The 20,132-nt window shown below is 51.8% G+C and overlaps 1 protein-coding gene across 1 annotated transcript in view; it reads left to right on the top strand.

Moving 5' to 3' along the window:
- The first annotated feature begins 7,630 nt into the window (after positions 1 to 7,630).
- SEPTIN9 (septin 9) overlaps positions 7,631 to 20,132 on the top strand; it is a 101,118-nt gene continuing 88,616 nt past the window's right edge. The window contains exon 1 of the mRNA XM_074160157.1: positions 7,631 to 8,217. Coding sequence (XP_074016258.1) covers positions 8,196 to 8,217 — 22 coding nt within the window. The 5' untranslated portion in view covers positions 7,631 to 8,195. The remainder of the gene's footprint in view (positions 8,218 to 20,132) is intronic.

The raw sequence follows: 20,132 nt of genomic DNA, 5'->3' as shown, positions 1-20,132 counted from the left end.
TACTTTTCTTGCTTTTCCCTGGTTAAGCCTTGCATTTTCCCTTTAATAGTTATTGAAGATTTCATAGTTGGGGGAAACAGCGCAGCAGAGGTCAAAGCAGTGCTTTTTGCATCGCCTGTGAACCTAGAGATCCTTCCCTGTAGCACTGAAATGGAAAGATGTATGGCCGGGTGGGTGGAAGAGCTGAACCCACATAGCTGTGGGCAAAACTCAAATTGGTATCATCACTTCAACATCTAATTTCAGCAGGGTTCATTAATTTAGGATGCTCCAAATTCATGCAGTGAGTTAAAGGTAGATACGGCAACAATCTTCCTGTTTGCATCTCTTGAGTTAGTACCTTGCCCTGAGGACCATCTCCTCTCATTATGCCTGGAGTTTGTAAGAGAACAACTGTAGAAATTGGTTTACGTGAGGCTGCAAGTTAACCAGAATAGTGGAAATAAACAAATGTCAAAAGCCAGGGGCTCCCTAGTCGAGCGTACATGATTACTGTTACATAAGCTAATTCAGAGTGCTATAAAAACCATTAGGTTTTTGAGGTCTTTTTCCCCAGGGAAATGCTGCCAGAACTGTCACACATCTTCTGCAGCTCAGTCACGGGTACCCCCACCACACGGCATACCCCTTGATGTGTAATCGGGGTATTTGAGCACACTGAGTTTGGGAACCTCTCCTGTAAACCTTAGTCCAGACCTTCAGATTGTCCTAACATTTACTGCATCCTTTTTTAGTTTCCTGTTGCCATACCAGGATCCAGGCTGTGAGCACAGCACTTCTGGTCCGGCTGGAAGCTGTGGGGATGCACAACGTCTCTTTGCAGTGTGATATTTGTGCACGTGGACTGTGCCTTTCGCCTTGGTGGAGCAGCAGAGGGGTTAACTAGAGCCTTGTGGTTGTGGCCTCATTGCTTTGGATATATCCCTAGATGAGGTCATATGAATTTCTTTGGGCAGCCTCTATTCCCCTTTGTTTTAAGCACCACACTGGTCACCCCAGCTGCATGGACCTCCGTGCCAAAGAGCGTTCCCATGCACATGCACCGCTTGCTCTCCTCGGGCTCCCTAGTGACAAACCCTCATTTGACATGTGTCCTCTTGGTCTTTCTCATCATGAGGATGAAGTAGCAAAAGGTCACCAGCCAGCCTGGAGAGTCCCTCCTGCAGCAGCACAGCTCTGCAGGAAAACCCAACTCCAGGCAACAAGAAGTTAAAGCAAGATGCCCTGCTCTCCATTCAGGTGCTTGGTTTCCTGCACAGACACATGAGGGTTGGCCTTGCATAACGTAGACACGTGGGCTCCAAACTGCCTGGGAGAGCCCTGTGGGGCTCCCACGTGCTGCAAGCAGAGATGTGCATTACTTACAGTGAATGAGGAAGCGTAGGCGCTTGTGTGCACAGCTAAGAAATTAAGGAATAGTGATAGCTGCCGTGGGCCTGTTTGGTATTGAAGGGATGTGCTGAGCACTGGCTTGTCATCCTGTTCCCTTACAATACCCGTGGTTCATCTCCAGTCTTATGTATAGTCTCTCCCAAAAGGCTACTGGACGTAGTAGATAGGTAGATGTGTAGGTAGATATCATGATGCTTTCTTCATACAGCACCTGGCACTATGGGCTCTGGTGTGAGGAAACCAGAGATAGTGAAATATAAATCAGTAGTTCAGGAATGACTGGCGATTTAATGCTCTGTAATATTTGCAGGCTTTACCTGCTGACTGTGTTTATTAGATAATCATCTTCCCCACTGGAGCGTAATATGGGTTTGTTGATGAGGTCCACAGGGTTCCCCTGAGGAAAGGAGGTGTAGAGGTACAGAGTGCAACTCCTTTGGGACAGGAGCAGTAGTCCTTGAGCGAGGTTATTTATTGCCTTGGGACCAGACATCTTCGGTGTAAGCTTCTAATGCCCTTTTGAAAGAACCTCACATCAGCTGCAGCAGAGAGGAGGTGGGAGAGCAGGGAAGGGGAAGAGCAGTGGAGTATGTTTTCTTCTGATTTGTCTCATCTCATTGCGAAGGATGGAGGGGAAAAAATTCCTAAACTGGTCCTCTAGAGGAGAGAACAGTTCCCTGGGAGAGAGAAATATATTTGTTATCACCTCTGCCAGTCCCAGGCCGTGTCCTGCAAGGGGCATGGCTGCCCCGGGATGGGGCTGACCCAAGGTGCCATGGAGGAGCTGATGGAGCAGGCGAGGAGGAGCCCTCCCGGGGCTAGGGAGTGAAGGGACATGCTTCCAGCCAAGGTGGCAACAGGCACTGGAGGACTGGGACAGCTATGGAAGTGTGCGTGCATGGGGTGTGGTGTCTGGCACCCGTCCCCTTGGGAACAGGGGAAAAACAAACCAAAGGAGGGCTGGTGTGTCTTGACCTGGGCTGTATGTGCTGGCTCCTGCAGTGCTGGTTACCTAAGCTGCTGTGTGTGGTCACATTTCTCTTGGTTGAATACATGCATCTCTCCATGGCGTTTGTTTTCTTTGTCTTTTTGTTGCTGAAACGTCAGTTTGCAAATTGCTCTTGGGCATGTTGGCAGACCAGCTCGTGGCTGCTCAACTTTCCCTCTTCCCCTCAAAGTCTGGTGTCCCTCATCACGTGGGCAGAGGCAAATTCCCAAGCCCTGGCTACCCACCACAGGCATCCTCTGAGCCTCCAAGGCCGGCACATCCGGCGGTGGCTAGTGTTTACTGAAACCTCTAATTGTACCTTAGGCAGAGAGGACCGATTTACTCCTTGCTATATTTAGCTTGTGTCTAGGACTGCAAAGGGGATGGGAGAACGGCCTTTCATGCCATTTGTTGCAGAGAGATGATTCGTTTGTAAGGCAATTTTGTAGTTGGGTTGGTGGATAAAGCAAAGTGTAGATGTTCAGGGTTGACCTGCAAAGCGTGAAGTCTCTCGGCCAAAATGTTGGGACCCGCAAAAGCAATGAGGGAGGTCCAAGAAAAGCACCAGTAGCAAGAGGCATTCCTGATTGACTGACTCGATGGAGCAGTCCCTTCTTGGTTTAAATATTTTGTAGTTTAATTTTTGGTCAAAAGCATATTATGATGTTCAGAGAGGTGTCAGGCCTGGGTAATTCTGCTACTAGATGAAAATGCTACATCTAGATGCTACTAGACTTGATGCTTGCGAGACTCAGGTGTTAACTCTTGAAGACTTTTCTCCTTGCTGGCTTACTCTGCCAGGTAGGAGCTGTTGCAGTGACCTGGCCAGGAGGCAGGAGGGTGCAGAGCACATGGCTGGTCTTCCAAAGAAGAGCAAACACAATAATACCATTGGGAATCCTCCTTTTCCCCACCAACTGCTTGGTGGGGAATGACCACAGACCATCAGGTATGGAGTAACCCCCCATTTTGGGGTCTCAGGTAGAGAGTTGGAGAAGAGTGAGCACTGAGAGGGCAAGACTGATGGTAGGGAGGAGTCCAGGGAGGAAAGCATAAGCGGAGGATTGTGGAAAAGTTAACATTTATGTGAGACTCCCTGCACTCTCTGCGAGGGTGTGCGTCCAGTCCTCCTGCCTCGCCTTTCGCTCTGCACTGCCAGCTGCTATTAATACTTCAGCACGAGTGTTAAAGCGTGAGCAAAAAGCCCGGGGAGGATATGCAAGGGATTTCCGGCAGTTTGAGGCTTTCAGGCAGAAAGGTTGGGAGCCAGCATGGAGGAGAAGCCCTCACAGGGGCTCTCCTTAAAGATACGTCCCTCCAAGGGAGGCGATGGAACAGAAGGAGACTCATGTAGGCATCATCTCAAGGGTCTGTGTGGGCTTGGGGTGGGAGGGGAGATGCCGTGCTGCAACTGTTGTATGGGTTGTGATGAACTCTGTGTCCTGGGCATGGGCTTTGGCTTGGGAAAAGTAGTAACGCAGAAGGATCTGTGTTCCCCTGTGTTAAACAAATGCAGGTTTTCATAAGAAATAATCAGGGAGGGTCAAAATAGTGCTTGGCAGTGAATGTGGAGCAGCCAAGAGCTGTGGTCCAGGGCAGGCAGCTCCGTATCTGCCCAGCTGGGAGAGGGGAAAGGAGGAGTGGGGAAGAAAGAAAAAATAACTAGCAAACAGCAGGGCAGCAGCATTCAGAGGGGTAAGTACCTTCCTTGGAAAGAGGGGCATCTCCTTGGGGTTTAGTGTTTTGGTTTTTGGTTGTTTTGTTGTTTGTTTTTTTTTACAAATCAAAAGGAGAATTCTAGTCCGTGTTTTCTTTCTTCTCCATCCTCAAGGCTTATATAAATGTAAATGAAATGTTCTTGGAGCACACAGTCAGTGGAGGCTCAGATGCTGTCATCTGCTGGCTGGGTCCCGCCTGGGGGTAAATGGCATAGAGGGAATATAATGGAGTAACACTTGATTGCACTGTTTGAGTTTGGACCTGTACTTCCTCATGTGAAAGTGCTTCACTGAACATAATTTGATTTAGGTATGCTCCGCTCCGCCGCAGTGTCCTCGCCCTCTGTGCTCTCCTCCCAGCTCACTAGCACTGCAGATAGCTGAGCTTGTGAAAGAACCACTTGAATCCCCATTTTTCCTACCTCTCCAGGCCCTGGAAGTCTTTGGCTGCTCTGGCTGCTTCCTGGCACCTTTATCAATGCAGTTTGAACCTCTGATCCCTGCAGGGACTTGCAGCCTTCATCCTTTCCAGCTCTCTCAGCAGCAAGGCTGGGGCTATAAGGTGATACCTGGCTGCTTTGCTGAAAGCCTGGTGGCCAGCTGTGACTATGGGAACCAGGTAGGAAAGAAAATAACTCTTGTGTTGAATGAAATGCCACAGGAACATAATCACAGCATAAACCTAGAGAGGCAGACAAGGAATTGCAAATAGGATGTACCTGAATACGTGTAGGCATCTGCTGCTGCTGTGGCTGGTGACAACGTTGATAGTCCTAAATCTCCTCCTGGCTTCCTACTGATGTCCCGGGCTCTGTGGCATGCCCACAGTTGGGGGTGAGCCTGTGCTGTCTTCACAGCACCTTCCCTGTGTATCTACGTGTCTGTGCACAACAAGCAGTTTATTGCTTAGCAAAGGGCTTGGGCGTTGCTGGGCCAGCCTAGGAAAGGTGTGAGAGAGATAAAATTCAAACTGAGCCTGGAGCAGGGTTTGGTTGACTTTCTTTCTTGTGATTTCCTTCCTAGCTTTCTCTGCACCTGGCAGTGCTTCCTGCTGGCTGCCACCCCTGGTAATGTTTAAACCTGCGAGGTGGGGCGAGGGAAAGCGTGTGCGCCCCCGTGCCAGGCTCAGCAAGCACAGGGCGGTGGTGGAGCAAGGCTCCTGCTTTGTTTCAGCTTCTTGTTTGCAAATGGAAATTGGGTTTATCTTTATGGCAGATAGCAGTTTCCTAAAAGTTGTTCCTGCTTCTTCCCTCTCCTCCTGGGTCTGCCAAAAGACAGCCCTGGGGGGCTTTGAACCCTGAGAAAACAGCCACAACCAGGGGAGTCTCTTCTCTGTCCCCTTCCCAAATCCTGGATGTGCTTAACTTCTCCCCAGTCCTTTTAATAAAAATGCAATATATTTATCTTTCTCTATACAGACTTGTACAATGCACAGACCACTAAATACCCATTTAAACAGGCATGTGGTGAGCTTCTCCAAAATCAAGGAGGGTGAGCGACCCCCCGATGCTGTAATATGCAGGTCGATGGACCTGCACCTTCAAAGGGAGCAAACCCTGATGGGCATCATGGGCATGGTGTGGCCGAGCACCCACATCTCTCAAACACAGGCACCCCTATGCCACTGCTACCAGCAGTGGTGACAGGAGCGCTTTGCGACCACTGCTTCAAATGGAGATACGTGTCTGCCCCTTTAAAGGGAATCCATTAAAATGTGCTTGAGGACCTGGAGCTTGAATGAGAACATCTACCTGGAGCTTTTATGAATATAAAGTTCAATTGCGTTAATCATCATTTGGATTCACTTCTTTGAGTGCCTCGTGTGATATGCCCTACGAGAAATTATGCCTTTGCCTTGTCCCTGCTAATCACCTGGGTCTTGATGGGTTAAAGTTTGCAAACGTGTGCTGTCCCCGTCCCTTCTTCCTTTCCATTCACCTTCTTCCTTTCTTGATAATTCCCCTGAGCTTTTCCCTTCCTCTCCAGCATAAGGAGCTCGGCAATAAAGGCTGCTCGGTGGAGGCATTGGACTGGATTTTGTGCTGCATGAGGCCATGTGGCTCCCCGGGGTCCTCGCTTTGTGTTTGGCACCTTCGAGGTCTTGGGCAGGAAACATGGTTTTGGTCTGTGCCTGGGAAAACATTGTTTATTGTCTCCTCTGTAATGCCTTAGGCACTGGCAGCAGGATCATGCAGAGCTTTAACAGCAAGTAGAAAAAGAGCAAGAGTTCAGGAAGGAATCTAATCCTCCCTGCCCAGGGAATAGCCCACTGGGGATTAGAGAGAAACTTCCCTAATGGATGGACTGTCCTGAGGCTGCCTCCCACCAGCTCTCTGCTATTTGTTGTGCAGTGGGGGTCCTGGCCTGACCCCACCGCTTGGTGTTAGTTGTGTTCCTCCCTCTGGTTTGGTGACAGTGACTCTCCATCAACTCCTGCATGGGGAAACATGCAAGTTTACTGGGACTTTTCATACTAAAAAGCAATGCAAGGTAGGTCTGGACTACCCAAATGTCCTGGAAGCATCAGGAGTCTTTCTTTGGAAGTTTATTCATCCAGCTAGGAAAGAAATTATCCTCCTGCCCATGCTATGGGGGAAGGTAACAGGCTCTGTCACAGCTATTGCACTTGTGATTTTCCATATGTACTGTGAGCATTTTGGGACAAAAAGTGTCACGTGTACAGTGCTGAGCACACGAGGGTGCTGCCAGCGCGCCTGGCTCACGTAGCAGCTGTGCCATCCCTGCCGGCGCCTGCCATCCCAGCCTCTGGGCTGCGGGAGGGATGGCTTGTTTGCCAGCTCTGGGGACAGAAGCTGTGCCCTCGCAGCTGGCTGGGTGACTCAGGCTCCACGCTATCAATAGGAATTGGCGGTGGATGACACGGGAGGGTCGTGTGGGGCAGTTTGGGCGGTGCTGTGCCCCACAGGCAGCGCGGGCACCGTCTCGGCAGAGGTGCTAACGCGGCGTTCCCGCTGCCTGCGCTGGCCATCAGCCAAGTGGAAGTTTCCAAGTGGGGCCAGCCCATCGCTGCAGCCGCGCATCCTTCCATCCCAGCCAGGGAAGGGAGGATCTGGCGACGGGCTCCGTAGGGCTGCTCCACTCTCTCTGCATCCCTGTGCCCTGCCTGGACATCGCAGGGAAGGAAAACTGCTCTCCAATCCCACCTCTGCTCCTCTGTGGGACCGAGGAGAAGACCAAGGACTTCTGCCCGGGGCAGAGACTTTCACTATCACTTTCGGGCTGGCAGCAGAAATCCTCCCCTTATCACCGCTTTGCAGAGGGGAGGAAGGCGAATCCGGGGCTCGGTGCCAGGGCCGGTGGCAAAGCTCTCTGGCAGGTCGCACGGGGCGAGAAAACGTGTGCAGGGCTCAGGTCCTGCCTGGTAGCAGCAGCAGCCCATGATGCTGTGCTGGGAATGAAGTCAGCCTTCATCAGCCGAATAGTTTATGCATGAATCGAAACTTCAGACCTGGCAGGGTGGGGGAACGCGCAGGATCTGTGCTCTTTTAAAATGCTGGAGCCAAGGAAGGAGGAGGGGATAGAGGAAATAGCAGGAAAATAAGACTGGGGAAGCGAGGAGAGATTTGAGAAGCTGGATGAGTTGTTCGCTCTGTTATTGCAAGGAGCCAAGTTCCTTAAGCATCTCCTGGTGGATATTAAGAGGGAGCTGTGGAGGCTGGAGTGTTCCCTGGACTCTCGCATGCTGTAGCTTTAAGACTGTTTAACAGAGGACTCGGGATTTCCAGTTTTCTTGCGCCTGGTGGAGTATTTCAGGGAGTTACGAGATTTTTCGGGTCATGCACCCCCTTTTTCCTTTTTCTTGCTCCTTTCTCTTCCTCCCTTACTCTTCCTTTTCATTTCAAAGAGACAAAGCTACTTCAGTTTGGAGCACAAACATATGATCAGCACATGGAAATGTGGTAATTTGGATGCATTCATGATTGCAACAGATTGAAGAAATTAGACCAGACAAAGAGCTTTTTTTGGAAGAGGAGGAGGAGGCAAGGCAAGGAGGGAGGGAGAGTGGGGGAAAGAAGGGGACGCCACCGAAAAAAGGGACGGCCGTGACACGCGGATGCTAAATATATCCTGTAGTAATGGAGAAGGACCGGATTTCAGGTAGGCTATTGATCTTTTAATATGTTATATTCTGCCTCTGCACTCCTACCTTTCCAGGAGCTTCTGCACTTTAAGAAGAGAAACTGCCACGCTCCGGGTGGATTTCAGCTGATTCCTTTATTTATTTATTTTTTTACAACGCTTCCTTTCTGCATTTCTTTTTTTTTTTTTTTTTTTTTTTTCATCCTCCTGAGCCCTCTAGACAGAAGGTGGTTCCAGCAGAAGCCGGGTGGAGGGGGAGCGAGGGGGGAAGCGAGAGGGGGGAAAAAGAAACTGCTTTCTAGGTCTGGATTTCATTTGAGTCTCTCTCTTCCCCCCCCTCCGCTCCCATGTGCCGCTCGGCGCGGGGGGATGAATGCTGAGCCTGTTAGCTCAGAGCTGCGAGCCGGGGAGAGGGAGGAAAATAGCCCAGCTCTTGGCATGGAGACGCGTTTCAGCTCTGAAGGTTGGCTCCTGAGTGTGTGTGTGTGTGTGTGTGTGTGTGTATTGTGGTTGAGCTTTCTCTGCTTGCCAAAGTATCTTCCCCTGGCTTTTGCCCTCCCATCCTGCCTGCCTGGCCGGGCAGGAGCTGCTTGCGTGTCCCGTGGCCATTCCTTGCTCGAAGCTGGAGCTGGTGGCCAGGGACCCCGGTGTGTGCTTCACCTTGCTGGCCGTGTGTGGGGGCATTCGGGTGGGGGGAGGATGGAGGATGGTTTGCGGAGGAATGAATAACTCCATTTAATTCCCCAGCTTCCCTGCAAATCCCGGCTAATGGGGCATGTCTGAGTGGTTCCTAAAGTTGCTCCTGGGTATGTGGAGCCGTCAGGGAGCGATGTTGCAGTAAGCTGCTTCTGGGATGACTGTGACTGTTTGCAGGGAGAGAGGACAGGCAGTGTGGCGTCACCCACGAGGCTCGGTCCCTGCATGCACAAGCAGCATGACCAGGATCAAAGAGAGAAGTGTCTGTGCCAAAATGGGCAGACCTGGCGTGCTGCAGCCCAACGGTGGGTCTCCCTTCTCCCGCCCGGCAGGGTGCAGCTCACCCTCCTGCAGCACCAAAGCCCTGGGAGGCCTGAGGCCTCTTCTCCTGGGCGTTCCCAGCTGGCTGCTGGGCATCGGCGCTGGGAGGGAAACCACAGGGATGAGAGGAAACGCTCAAGCCAGGGTGGAGCAAAACTGTGGCCAGAGAAAGCTGCTCCCATGATTGGCCTGTACCAGACCCGCAGGGCCCCGTCCATGGATGTGCTGAGAGCACCCAGTGCCCCTGGACAAGGACTTACCTGCAGGAACATCCTCTGTTCCCCACCACCTCTGGAGAGTGCGGATGGCACCTTCTTGTCCCGCTCGCTTGCTCGCGCTTTCTCCTCTGCTTTGAGCCACTTCAAAGCATTCCTGAGAGCTGCCCATAACTCAGACCCTGGTGGGTGTTTCAGCAGCACAGGGTTTTGGGCTGGATAGCCTCTGCCACTGTGTTCAGGGACATCAGGGAGAGGAGGAGGTGGCAGGGACGATTTGGCCCCACCATGGTTTGGCCTCTCCCATCTCCCGTTACATCCTCGGTGCCCTGCTGGGTCCCCTCCCTCTGTGCAGAGGTGGCAGGAGGCTCTGCAAAGGGTTGCTGGTGAGAAAGGGGACTCCCTGGTGACATGTTTTGGGGCTCTTTGTTCCAGAAGAGCGTCAAAGGTGGGTTTCTCTCAGCCCTCAAGCTGCACATCATGTTCAGCTGCAGCAAGGAGTGCAGAGCCCTCGTGCCCAGGCTGGCTGTCACCCGCTCCCACGGCGTGCAGCAACCGGGTTCCCTATGGGCAGAAAGACCCCGGGCAAGTGTCTTTGTGCAAAGATGCTAGAGCTCTTGCTAACCGCCAGGAACACGTTTGCAAATCCCTGTTGTCTGAGCGCATATGTGTTTCACTGACCTCTGTTGGAACTGGGTGATTCAGATGGGGCTGAACTGTGGCAGGGACACAGGCAGGGCACACGGGTGTGCTTGGTGGCCTGGGCCAGGCATAAGTAACTGTGCTTTAACCTAAGGCGGTTGTGCCGGGGCCCAGTGGGGGATGCTGACCTCGACCACTCTGTCCTTGGTCAAGCACAAATAGGTTGTGTGTTGTGTGGCTTCCCAGAGCTGTGTCAGCCATCTCAGCAGCGTTTCTGATATGCGGCTCCAGGGTGAAATATAGGATGGGGCAATAGATGGCAGAAGGTCTGGTCTTGGGTTTTCTCTGCAGGTCCCTGCTTGCAAGGGTCAGCACAGGCAGGGAAAGCCGCCCAGTGGGGCAGCAACAGAGGGAATGCAAAACCCATGCGTGGGCGCAGAGGAGAACTGTGCTCAAGGAGATTTGGGGCACAAAAGTGACAATATCACCAGGTCACACTGGTGGCTTCCAGGTCCACAGCGCAGCATAGAATCACAGGGTGAGCTGCTCGGCTCACACCAGTCCCACTACTGGCACACGAGCGGGCTGGGCCAGCCGATGTGCCCGGAGGTCTCGTGGGGCCGTAGCCTCTGGTGCTGGTGGGGCAGAGGAGCAGGGAGCAGAGCTGAGCCTGCCCCGGGCTCCCCCCTGCTGCAACCATGCAGGCAGTGCTCCCAGCACGGGCAGTGGGAGGGCAGGGACTCTGGCTTTAGCAACTAACCGAAAGATGACTCAGATGAAAGCAGATCCGTGCAGTGCTGGGGGCCACGTCCCAGTCACTGTTCTGGCCCTGAACATGCTTTTAATTAATACTCTGCTGTGGGTGGGAATGGCTGAATCCTGAACCGAGTGTGTGGCTGCTGGACAGGGTGAGGGCACCCCAGGGCGGGTGGGAATTGGGTCTGGCCTCTTCTTTGAGGGTTGCTTTCCCACAGCTGCTGGAGCTCGGCATGTCCCATGGGATCTCTTCTGCCCAGGGAGAGCTCGGGCTTTCTCGCACAGAGCGGTGTCCCCAACCCAGGGTCCCACCTCTGTGGATGACAAGCACCTCTTGTTTCTGGGGAATGCAGGAGAGGGTGTAAGGTGATGCTGTAGCTCCGTGCCTGGTTCACTGCCTGCTCCGGGGCACTGAGGGTCTTCCTTGGTCTCTGTAACAAGGTACCAGTCTCAGTTGGTGCCTTTGGGTGCTGGTATAAGAAACAGTCTCATATAATCTACTAGCCCCCTTTTAGTCTGGTTAAACCATCTCTTACGCATTTCTACAGGCTAATACTGCATGAAAAACCTTAGGTCTAAATGAATTTGTTTCCAGGCACCCCTCTCCAATGGTTTTGGGGCCGTGGAGCTGTGCTCTGGGGTGCTGTGTTCCTCACATCTGCCCCTTCTCTCTGCCTTGCCAGATTGCTTTGGTGGCAGTGGCCTGGAGATGGCTCTCCTGTCTTTCCCTAGCAGATGGCTCTTTTAACTAGTCCAGATCTTGCTACAAAGCCTTGATTGTTAATATCACGGGGCCCCTTACCTATTCTCAAATGAAAAGGCAGGGCCCTCAGCACCCCGGGCAGTGGGGTTTTAGTTACTGTGATGATGGGGTGACAGGATGGGTGCAACCATGATGGGAAAGGAGGTCTGATCTCCCAGGTAAATAAATTATTGATGTCACCTTTAAAATTGCACTGTGAAAACTCATTTTAAGAGTTAACAAATGATGAGTAGGTAATTGTAACACCTGACTGCGATGAGTGGCATGCGTTAGGCAGGGCCCAGCAGCTGGGAGTGCTGTAGGTGCTGGCAAGCAAACTGCTGAGCTCCAGCAGGAAGGATGAGCTGGTTGTTAACCCATTGGTGTTCATTCTTAATTTTTCAGTTCCACATGTATCCACTATGGATATATTTGGTGTGTATATGCGTACAGAGTTTAACATGGTTTCATACATCATCCTATGCACCCGAATGATTTGAGCAGGGAGGAGACAGCCCCTGTTTGCAGCGTGAGGCTTTCGGAGGCTAGGCAGGCAGCAGTTCTCAGATGAAGTGCATCGAGGCAGAGCATCTTCAGTGGTCCTCAGAGCCACCTGGGAAGCACCATGTGCCTGGACTGAACAGTAGGAAAGGAGAGTAGGGACCCTATTTGGGAATGCTGGAGGTATGAAGGGTTTTTGGGAGGGAATGTGCTTGTTTCTTCATTTTCTTCATCTTTTAAAATAAAAGTTAATCTTTAAAATGCGTGTAGCAGGGCAGGGGGTTGTTTCCAATCATTCAAGCTATCTTTTCTGTCTCATGTCCTTTGGTGTCCGTGTAATTGCTAAGAAATGGCAGAAAAAAGCCTGACAAGTTTCTTTTTAGTGGCCTTCTCACAGCTATGCATGTTCTTTTACCAAACATTTTTCTTTTTCCTCTGGCTTGTGGTGTGTCACATGTGTGGGATGTCAAATCGGGCATTTACAGACTGGGTGGTTCTACCTGCTGTTAGATCCCACCGCGTTCATCCAGCTCTGGCACCCAGGGGCACCTTCCTGTCTGTCCTGCCTTTGCTGGTGTCGGTCTGTCCTTAGCCCTCCCTTCTGCTGTCAGTGTCTACTGCTCGTGTCCCTGCCTGGTGCTGACCCCTATGGTGTGTGATGCCCCGTCCCCCAAGGCCATGGGCTTGTGTGTTGTGCACTGTAAAAACTACCTGCAGCTTTTTTCACTGGAGTTTCTTGTTCAAGTATTTACCTTCATCCTAGATGTTGTGTAGTAACGTGTTGTGAGTGCGGGTTTGGGCTTATTTAGCAGTAGGTCTGTGCAGGCTCTCTCCCGGGGAAGGGTTTGGGTTTCGTGAGGCTGCAGAGTTGCCTCTGCAGATGGTTGTGTTCGCAGCATCCTCCGTGCTGGGCTGCCTGCTCCTGCCTGGCCAGCGGATGCATTCCCGCAGTTGTCTGCGGCACGTCAAGGTATGAAGCATTATCCATTTCCTGATGTCTGCTCTTAAATCTGCTGGAATTTCTGCTCATCTCCATTAAATACAATCCCGTTGTGGGGCACAACTCATCTCTTGCCTGACAGCACAGGTAACACTTCTCAACACCGCTCTGTCGAACTTGGCTAACCCCAGGGCAGGAGCTCCTTTGCTGCCTGCCCTCCTGCTTTGGGCTTTGCTGGATGACTCGGAGACTCCCAGCAGAGCGATTCCCATGCTGCCGGGGGTGAGGGAGGACATTTCTCATGCAAGTCAGGGCGCTTCCAAGGTCCAGCATACCATAATGCTGAGTAGGAGCAAGTACGTAGTAAGGGAAGTATGTCTGGGTCAACACATGTCTTCTGTTGCCTTAACGATCTCAGAAGCACAGTATCTTTGTCCTATTGGCTTCTCCAGGCAGTACTTCCAGCTGTAACTAATGGACAGATTAATTTGTTAGAGAGCAGCGATGCCTCGTGCTGTGAGCACTGTAGTCGGGCTCAGGGCTCTGCGGCCGGACCCCGGCATCGTACGGGCAGTAGGGAAGGTCCTGATGGGCAATGAGTCCCATTTTAGTATCAGACCTGAGAAAATTTAGGTGAAATTTCTTGCTCTGCCCCAGATTTTCTCCAAGTCCTTGGAAAAAGGCATCTCTGCTCCCATCATCCTTTGATTTTGGGTAAGGATTTGGTGTTTGGGTCTCTGTGCTGAAGCTCTCTGTATGCAAAGGGGGGATCGCAGCAGTGCCTGCCTGGGGGGGGGGGGGGGCGTAATGCAGCTGGAAACTCAAAGCTGTTCTTACACTGCAGCCAAGGGAGTTGTGAGTCTCTTAAATGGGTGTGTGTGTCGGAAATGATGCTGTTCCACCTGGACTACTAGTGCTTGTTGGCTACTCTGAACAGCTGATGGAGACAGCATCCTTTGTGTATGTGTGTCCTTCGCTTATTCAGTGTCCATGCATAACGTCCCCTTTACGCTGCGTTTATTTGGCTATACCCGCTGCTTCTTCCCAATGGCTTCTGTTTGCAAGGGCAGCTTCCTTCCTGAGCACCAACACTGAAAATTAATTTTCTCACGGTCGTCGCTGAGTGGGATGTGGCACCTGCTCTGCCTCTGCTCTAGCACTTCAGGCTGCTGCTGTTATATTTATTTGTCCTGTCCTAGCACCCGGGTACCGTGCCCCCCGGCACAGGAAGAGCGTGAGCCCTTGCTGCTGGATGAAGCTGCTGTTTGTGTTGCAGGTGAAGTGAAATGGCCCTTCAGCGTAACATCCAAAAGAGCAATGGGATGCTGATGCCAAGAGTGTTGTTAGAGATTTATAAATAGCTCTGTTTTGTGGCTCACGAGAGAATGGGCATGATTTTACAGGTGAATAAAATGCATTAGTTTTACAAGCAATAATCATGCAATAAACCTGAAAGTGCATTTTTTTCATAGAATCGCAGAACAGCCCAGGGTGGAATGGACCTTGAAAGATCCCCTGGACCAGCCTTTTGTGGGAAAAGGAGCCTGGATGAGATCATCCAGCACCATGTCCAAGCACATCTTGAGAACCTCCAGCGATGGGGACTCTACCATGTCCCTGGGGAGGTTGTTCCAGTGATTTTGACTGTTCTCACTGTAAAAAATGTCTTTCTTGTATGAAACTGAAGAATTTTTTTTTAAATTTATTTATTTTTTCCTTGGCCTGGTCTATGTTCATGCAAAGTTGGTGTTACACAAACAGGTCTGTATTAATTTTGTGATTACATCATTACTTATAAACTAAAGCAGCCGTTCTTGGAGCAAATTCTGGATTCCAGTGAAACCAATTTGGGGAATGATAAGCGTGATTCCTTGGATGCAAAATTTGTGGGGGAGCCTGCCATTAGCTCTGCAACATCGCTGGGTTGCAGTTTTGACCACGAACTGGCAGGAAGTTTGTGGCTTGAGTCTGTGGAAATCAAGATTTGTTTGCATTTCACCCCTGACTGTCTGATCTGGAAAATTAAACCATATCATCAAGACAATGAAGTTTGATCTCTGGTGCACTGGAGCACAGAAAAACTCATATTTTTGTTCTTTTGTTGTCTGAAACATTGATTCTTCAAAATCCTATTGGGTTTGGAGAAGTGGGGTCAAGGCACAGAGGTGTGAACATACTCTGGTGTGGCTGTTAATGAAGGTGTTGGTCTGTGTATTCAGAAATGACTCTCTCCCTGGCTTCCCCCATGCTGAGCTTGCCCTCTGTGTCTCCCCAACCTGGGGCAGCATCTGTATACACCTGCAGCACCCCCTTGCTGGCAGCCCACCCTCTGCCAGCTGGCACTGCCTGTGTGTAATGCTCTCTCCTTTCCTTCCCCAAGAGTGCGGGACATGCTTTTTTATTAGTTTCAGATGCTTTTTCTTTCCAGGGCTGTGTGCTTCAAGTTCTAAGTCATGGTGCTGGAGCAGGGACTTTGAGGGTAGGCAAGACCTTGCTGATGAGAAGGGAGACTGACATGGGGGGTTTGAAGGGGTTCACAGTGGCTGGGCATCTCGGATGAAGCCAGAGCTTTTGTCGATGGCAACGCATGTTTGATGCCATCTCGGTAGTTTAGGGGGACAAACGGAAAGAGGTAAAATCCTGAATGTTTGGCAGGGATGCTTGCTTTGAGGGGTACCTGGGAAGCTGGAAGGGAGCTCCTGCGGAGTCAGTGGTGTGAAAATGTGGGTTGGGAAACCTGGATCAGGACTCGGAGCCAGGCTTTGAGCCCAGAGCCGTTTCTGCTTTGCCATCTGACTGCTGAGAGCAGCTGTGTTGGGCAGAGCCACGCATCAGTGTGGGTGAGGTTGCTTGCAGTGCCCACGTCTGGGATTTTGTCCCTGTGCCACTGACTTGCGTGAGCTGCAGCAAGTTATGGGCTCCCTGTGTTTTGCTGTCTCCAAGATGTTCACTTGGACTTCGATGTTTGGGCTGGTCCCTATTTGAGCCCAGGAGAACAACCTGGTCTGTCTGTATCTCTGCACCTTGAGAAGCACCGTGTGCTGACCAGTCCATGAGCTGTTGTACCAGTTGGTCCCTGGTAGTCCATAAGCAAAGAGCTTCAAGATCTTGTCATCTAAGCAGTGCTTGAAATAGGGAGCATCACACTGCCAGCACCTTGCTGCCTGGCCTAGTGACTTTGGAGGTTTGTCCCACACTGTGGTGGTGCTTTCTCCTGGCCAGGAGTGTTTAGTGGGAAGTGCTCTGTTGCTGATGTTGCTGTGACAGTGCTGTAGGGACCCCAGCTCTGGTCAGAGTTTTTGGATGATGACTGCGGGCTGTACTTGCAGACCAGGTCCTGATGACTTGTACAGAAACAGAGTGAATTGCCTGGGGCTGCACAAGTGATCAGTGTCAGATCTCCCACTTCCCAGTCCAGAGACCTGTTTCCTTGACTACGCTGCCTGTAAAGGAGAGAGGAGAGGCTATTTTAACTGTTTGTGCTGGCCTTTTCAAGCCTATACCTTGTAAAGAGCACTCCAGAACTTCCTTGCTGCTTTTTTAGCACGTGTATGGAGGCCCTCCCTGTGTAAGAATCATCTTGGTTGGCTTCACTAACCACCTCCGTACCTCTAAGAAGTAGGTACCTGCTGGGGATGGATAACAGAGGTCCCTGGACTGACTTTGCAAGACCCCAGAGGGAGTCATCATGCGTTTCAAGTGAAGTTATCATCCGCTGTATCCCAGCAATCTGTGTGTGCTAAGGGCAGTATCGTCATCCCCAGAGGCTTCAGTCTTACATCTCTTTGACTCATGAGTCTTTCACTCCCGGTGACTCATCCCCGTCCCCAGGGGTGCCTTGGGGCTGGGAACGGGGTGCCCACGGGGCAGGCAGGGATGACCTGGTGGGGATGATGGTGAGTGCCCGAGGTTCGAGCAGGGATGCTCAGCCTCGGGAAGTGGCGATGCTGGGAAGCACACCGTGCTCCTTGCTGCGAGGAGGGGGGGGCTGTCCACCGGCGCCCACCCCGGGCGGGAGATGTGCCGGATGCTGCCCCTTTGCCTGCCAAACCCCAGCTCCGGGCGGGGGGGCTGGAGGCGGCCGGGCCGGTGCCGTTAGGTGGCGGTGTCCGCTTCCCCACCGGCTGCCGAGGCGGAGCGGAGCCTCGGCGGGGGGGGGCAGCGGGTCCTCCCCCTGTCCCAAAGCTCTGTCCGCCGTCACATCGCTCATCCCCTGCCCCGGCGGGTCCCCCGGGAGTTCCCTGCGCCGCCGGCTTGAATGTCACCTCCCAGAGCAGGCGTGGGACTGCGGTGATGTTCGGCTGTAAAAAGGCAAATAACTGCTGAGGATTCCAGCAGAAGATAGTAAATTCTGATAATTGTATCTACGGGAGGGGTTTCATTCAGCCAAAATAGCTAGATATTTCTCACTACATTGCTAAAAGCGTCTGGGTGCCCCTTTCCTAAACAGATCGACTTTATGGCACAGCTTTTATTTACCCGTGAGTCAGGACTTCAAGCTGTGCCGGGAGGGAATGACCTCGTGGCAATTAGAAGCTGGGCTGTTGGAGTCCTTTTCCTGCTCTGCCACTAAATCGCTCTGTATCCTTGCGTAAATCATTTAACACGTGTGCTCTAACTTCCTATATGGAAAATGAGGTAGATACTTTCCGCTTTTCATAGGGACTTCAGGATCCTCTGCTAGACAGCTGTGAGGGATTTGTCATGATAAAGCTGGGAATTTGACCCTTTTGAGTTGCTGGCACCCCCGTGCAGGGCCGGGATGAGGCTCCCTTTGGGGTGGAGGTAATGGCTGATGCTAATCTGAGACATGGGGCTGGGCAGTCGCTGAACATCAGACTTGGGGCGTGAATCATTCTTACTGGATCCATCTCTGCTGGGGAGCATGGGCCAAAGAGCAAGAATATGGGGTTTATTCCTGGGCTGAGATGTCTGTTCCTGGGTCACCACAGGCACAGCAAATGCAGGCAGAGCTTCCCCTGGAGGGACTCTGGTGCTGGGTGGTGCAAAATCACCTGCCAGTGCCATGTTCACAGCTACAGCACCACCAAACACCAGCTTATACGTCTCTTTTCTGCTGCACTATAGCTTCAAGAGCTGTCTGACTCTCATCCGTTCACTAGGGAGATGGAAGGGGACATTAAACCCATTTGTTCTTCTCTGCTGTCTTCTGCAGCTGACCGTCAGCTGAAGTCTTTAAACATTGCCCCCTCTCACTCAGAAGAGTCACTTCTCCTGGTGTAGGCCTGACATTTCCCCCAATTTGTCCCCCCAAGTCCTCTCCCCTGACCCTGAAGCATTTAACAGTTTTGCTTTCTTGCTTTACTTCTCCCCTGTGGCTTCTCTCAGCTCTCTGAGGTCAATGGGACTTGGAGCAACAAGGCTGGAGCTGCCACTCCAGAAAAGGAGTGACCAGGAGGGCTTGCGCTTAAGTGTTCACTGATTTATCAGCATAGAGACAAAACAGGCAACCTTGAGAACAGACGAACTGTTGGCCCAGGAAGCAGAAGGTCTTCAGCACCTAAAATATTTACCATTTCTTTCCTCTCTTGCATTCCAAAGGGTTCGAGTGGAGAACTGGTCAAACCTAGCTTCAGCTCCTTAAAAAGGGCTGGTTGACATCTGTATTGGCAGCTTCTCTACAGGGAAGGGGGCCCTGTTGGAAACTGCCAGATTGGTGAGCAGGTGGTTGGTTGTGTTTTGAGGTGGGTTTTTTCCCAGAAAACATGAAAAATTCCCAGTGGGTGGAGAGGGAAAGTGACCTATGGAAACTGTGTGCCTCGTGCTCTCAGTTGAAACACACCCTGGGGAAGGCATATCCTCCATAAGAGGAACAGCAGCGCTGGCCACGAACCAGGAAACCCTTCCCTCCCCGCTCCCCTGCGCTGTAGGCAGCAGTTCCATCCAGAAAGGTTGTTCCTGGTTCCTCTTCTCACACCTCTTCACCCTTTGGGACACCCACTGGAGTTGCCTGTTTAAGTGCAGATTGTGCTCCAAGGTGCTTTCCCTTTCACTTATGAGGTTTTTTCCCAGCAGGCTGGTGTTACTGGTAGTACTGGGCTATTTGCTGGTTGTGCTGTGAGGACATGAGGGATGCTGCTGGATCTCAAGTAATGTCCTCAGTGTCGGCTGAGATACGTGGTTTGGATGCTGGCTTGAGCCTTGCTCTAAAATGCTATGGCAAGAGGTGTGTCATGGTGTTGGTCTTGTTTTGGCTCACACACATGCACCCCTGGGCTGGGTTGTTAAAACTGGCCTTTTATCCCATAGTTGATCCCCAAATTGGTTAAGACCCGCCTCTGGTGTCCTCTACTCACTTCTGTTGCTGCTCCACAGCCCCCTCGCTGTCTCGAGGCCACTCAGAGAGGGGGCCCTTCGTCTGCAGCTAGAGAGGAAACTTAATCTTGCTCTGTACAAAGGCAAGAAGGGGACAGCCAGCGGGGCAGGGGACAGGGGGATGGAAAGAAGGGACATTCAACAGCAGGCGATGCAGAGGTGGTTCGGTCGTAGAGGCTGAAGGGCTGTGAGGCAACTGCCTGGATGGGAGAGCTGCAGGCCTGGGGGAAGAAAAGATAGAATATTTTGGAGAAAAGGAGCCGAGAGGCAGAGAGAAGGGGGTATTGGGAGGGCTTTGCAGCAGTAGGGGTGGGGACTTAGGCTGAGCTCTCCCTTTCTTGGCTTGATGCCTTCCTCCCCCTCCTCTCACCGCGTCCGGCGTTTCCTCTTGCAGGCCAGCAGAGACCCCGACCCCGCTCCGTCTCTGGTAAAGCTCAGGCTTGTCTGCTGGCCCAGGCTTTGCTCATCTGCCAGACCCTGTGCAAAGCAAGAAGAGGTTTGTTTTGCTGCTGGTTACCTGCAGAGCGATGCAGATCCCTCTGTGAATCTACACAATAGACAGCAATTTTCTGCATTGAAAAAGTTCATCATACAGCACTAAGTAGCCATGAAAACCTAGCAATTATTCCTTTTCTTTGATAAACTCCCTCTGGTACAAGGCTGCATGTTCTCTTGGTGGCCGCCAGTGCCCTGTTTCTGGTCTGAGCCCCTCTGTGCCCTGGCAGCAGCGAGCAGAAAGCATTGCACAACATAAATCATGGGAAATCCGGTTCTGTGTCCGATG

Source organism: Numenius arquata, chromosome 17, assembly GCF_964106895.1.
Source record: "Numenius arquata chromosome 17, bNumArq3.hap1.1, whole genome shotgun sequence".
In the NCBI taxonomy this organism is placed as follows: domain Eukaryota; kingdom Metazoa; phylum Chordata; class Aves; order Charadriiformes; family Scolopacidae; genus Numenius; species Numenius arquata.
This window is presented reverse-complemented; position numbering and strand designations above follow the sequence as displayed.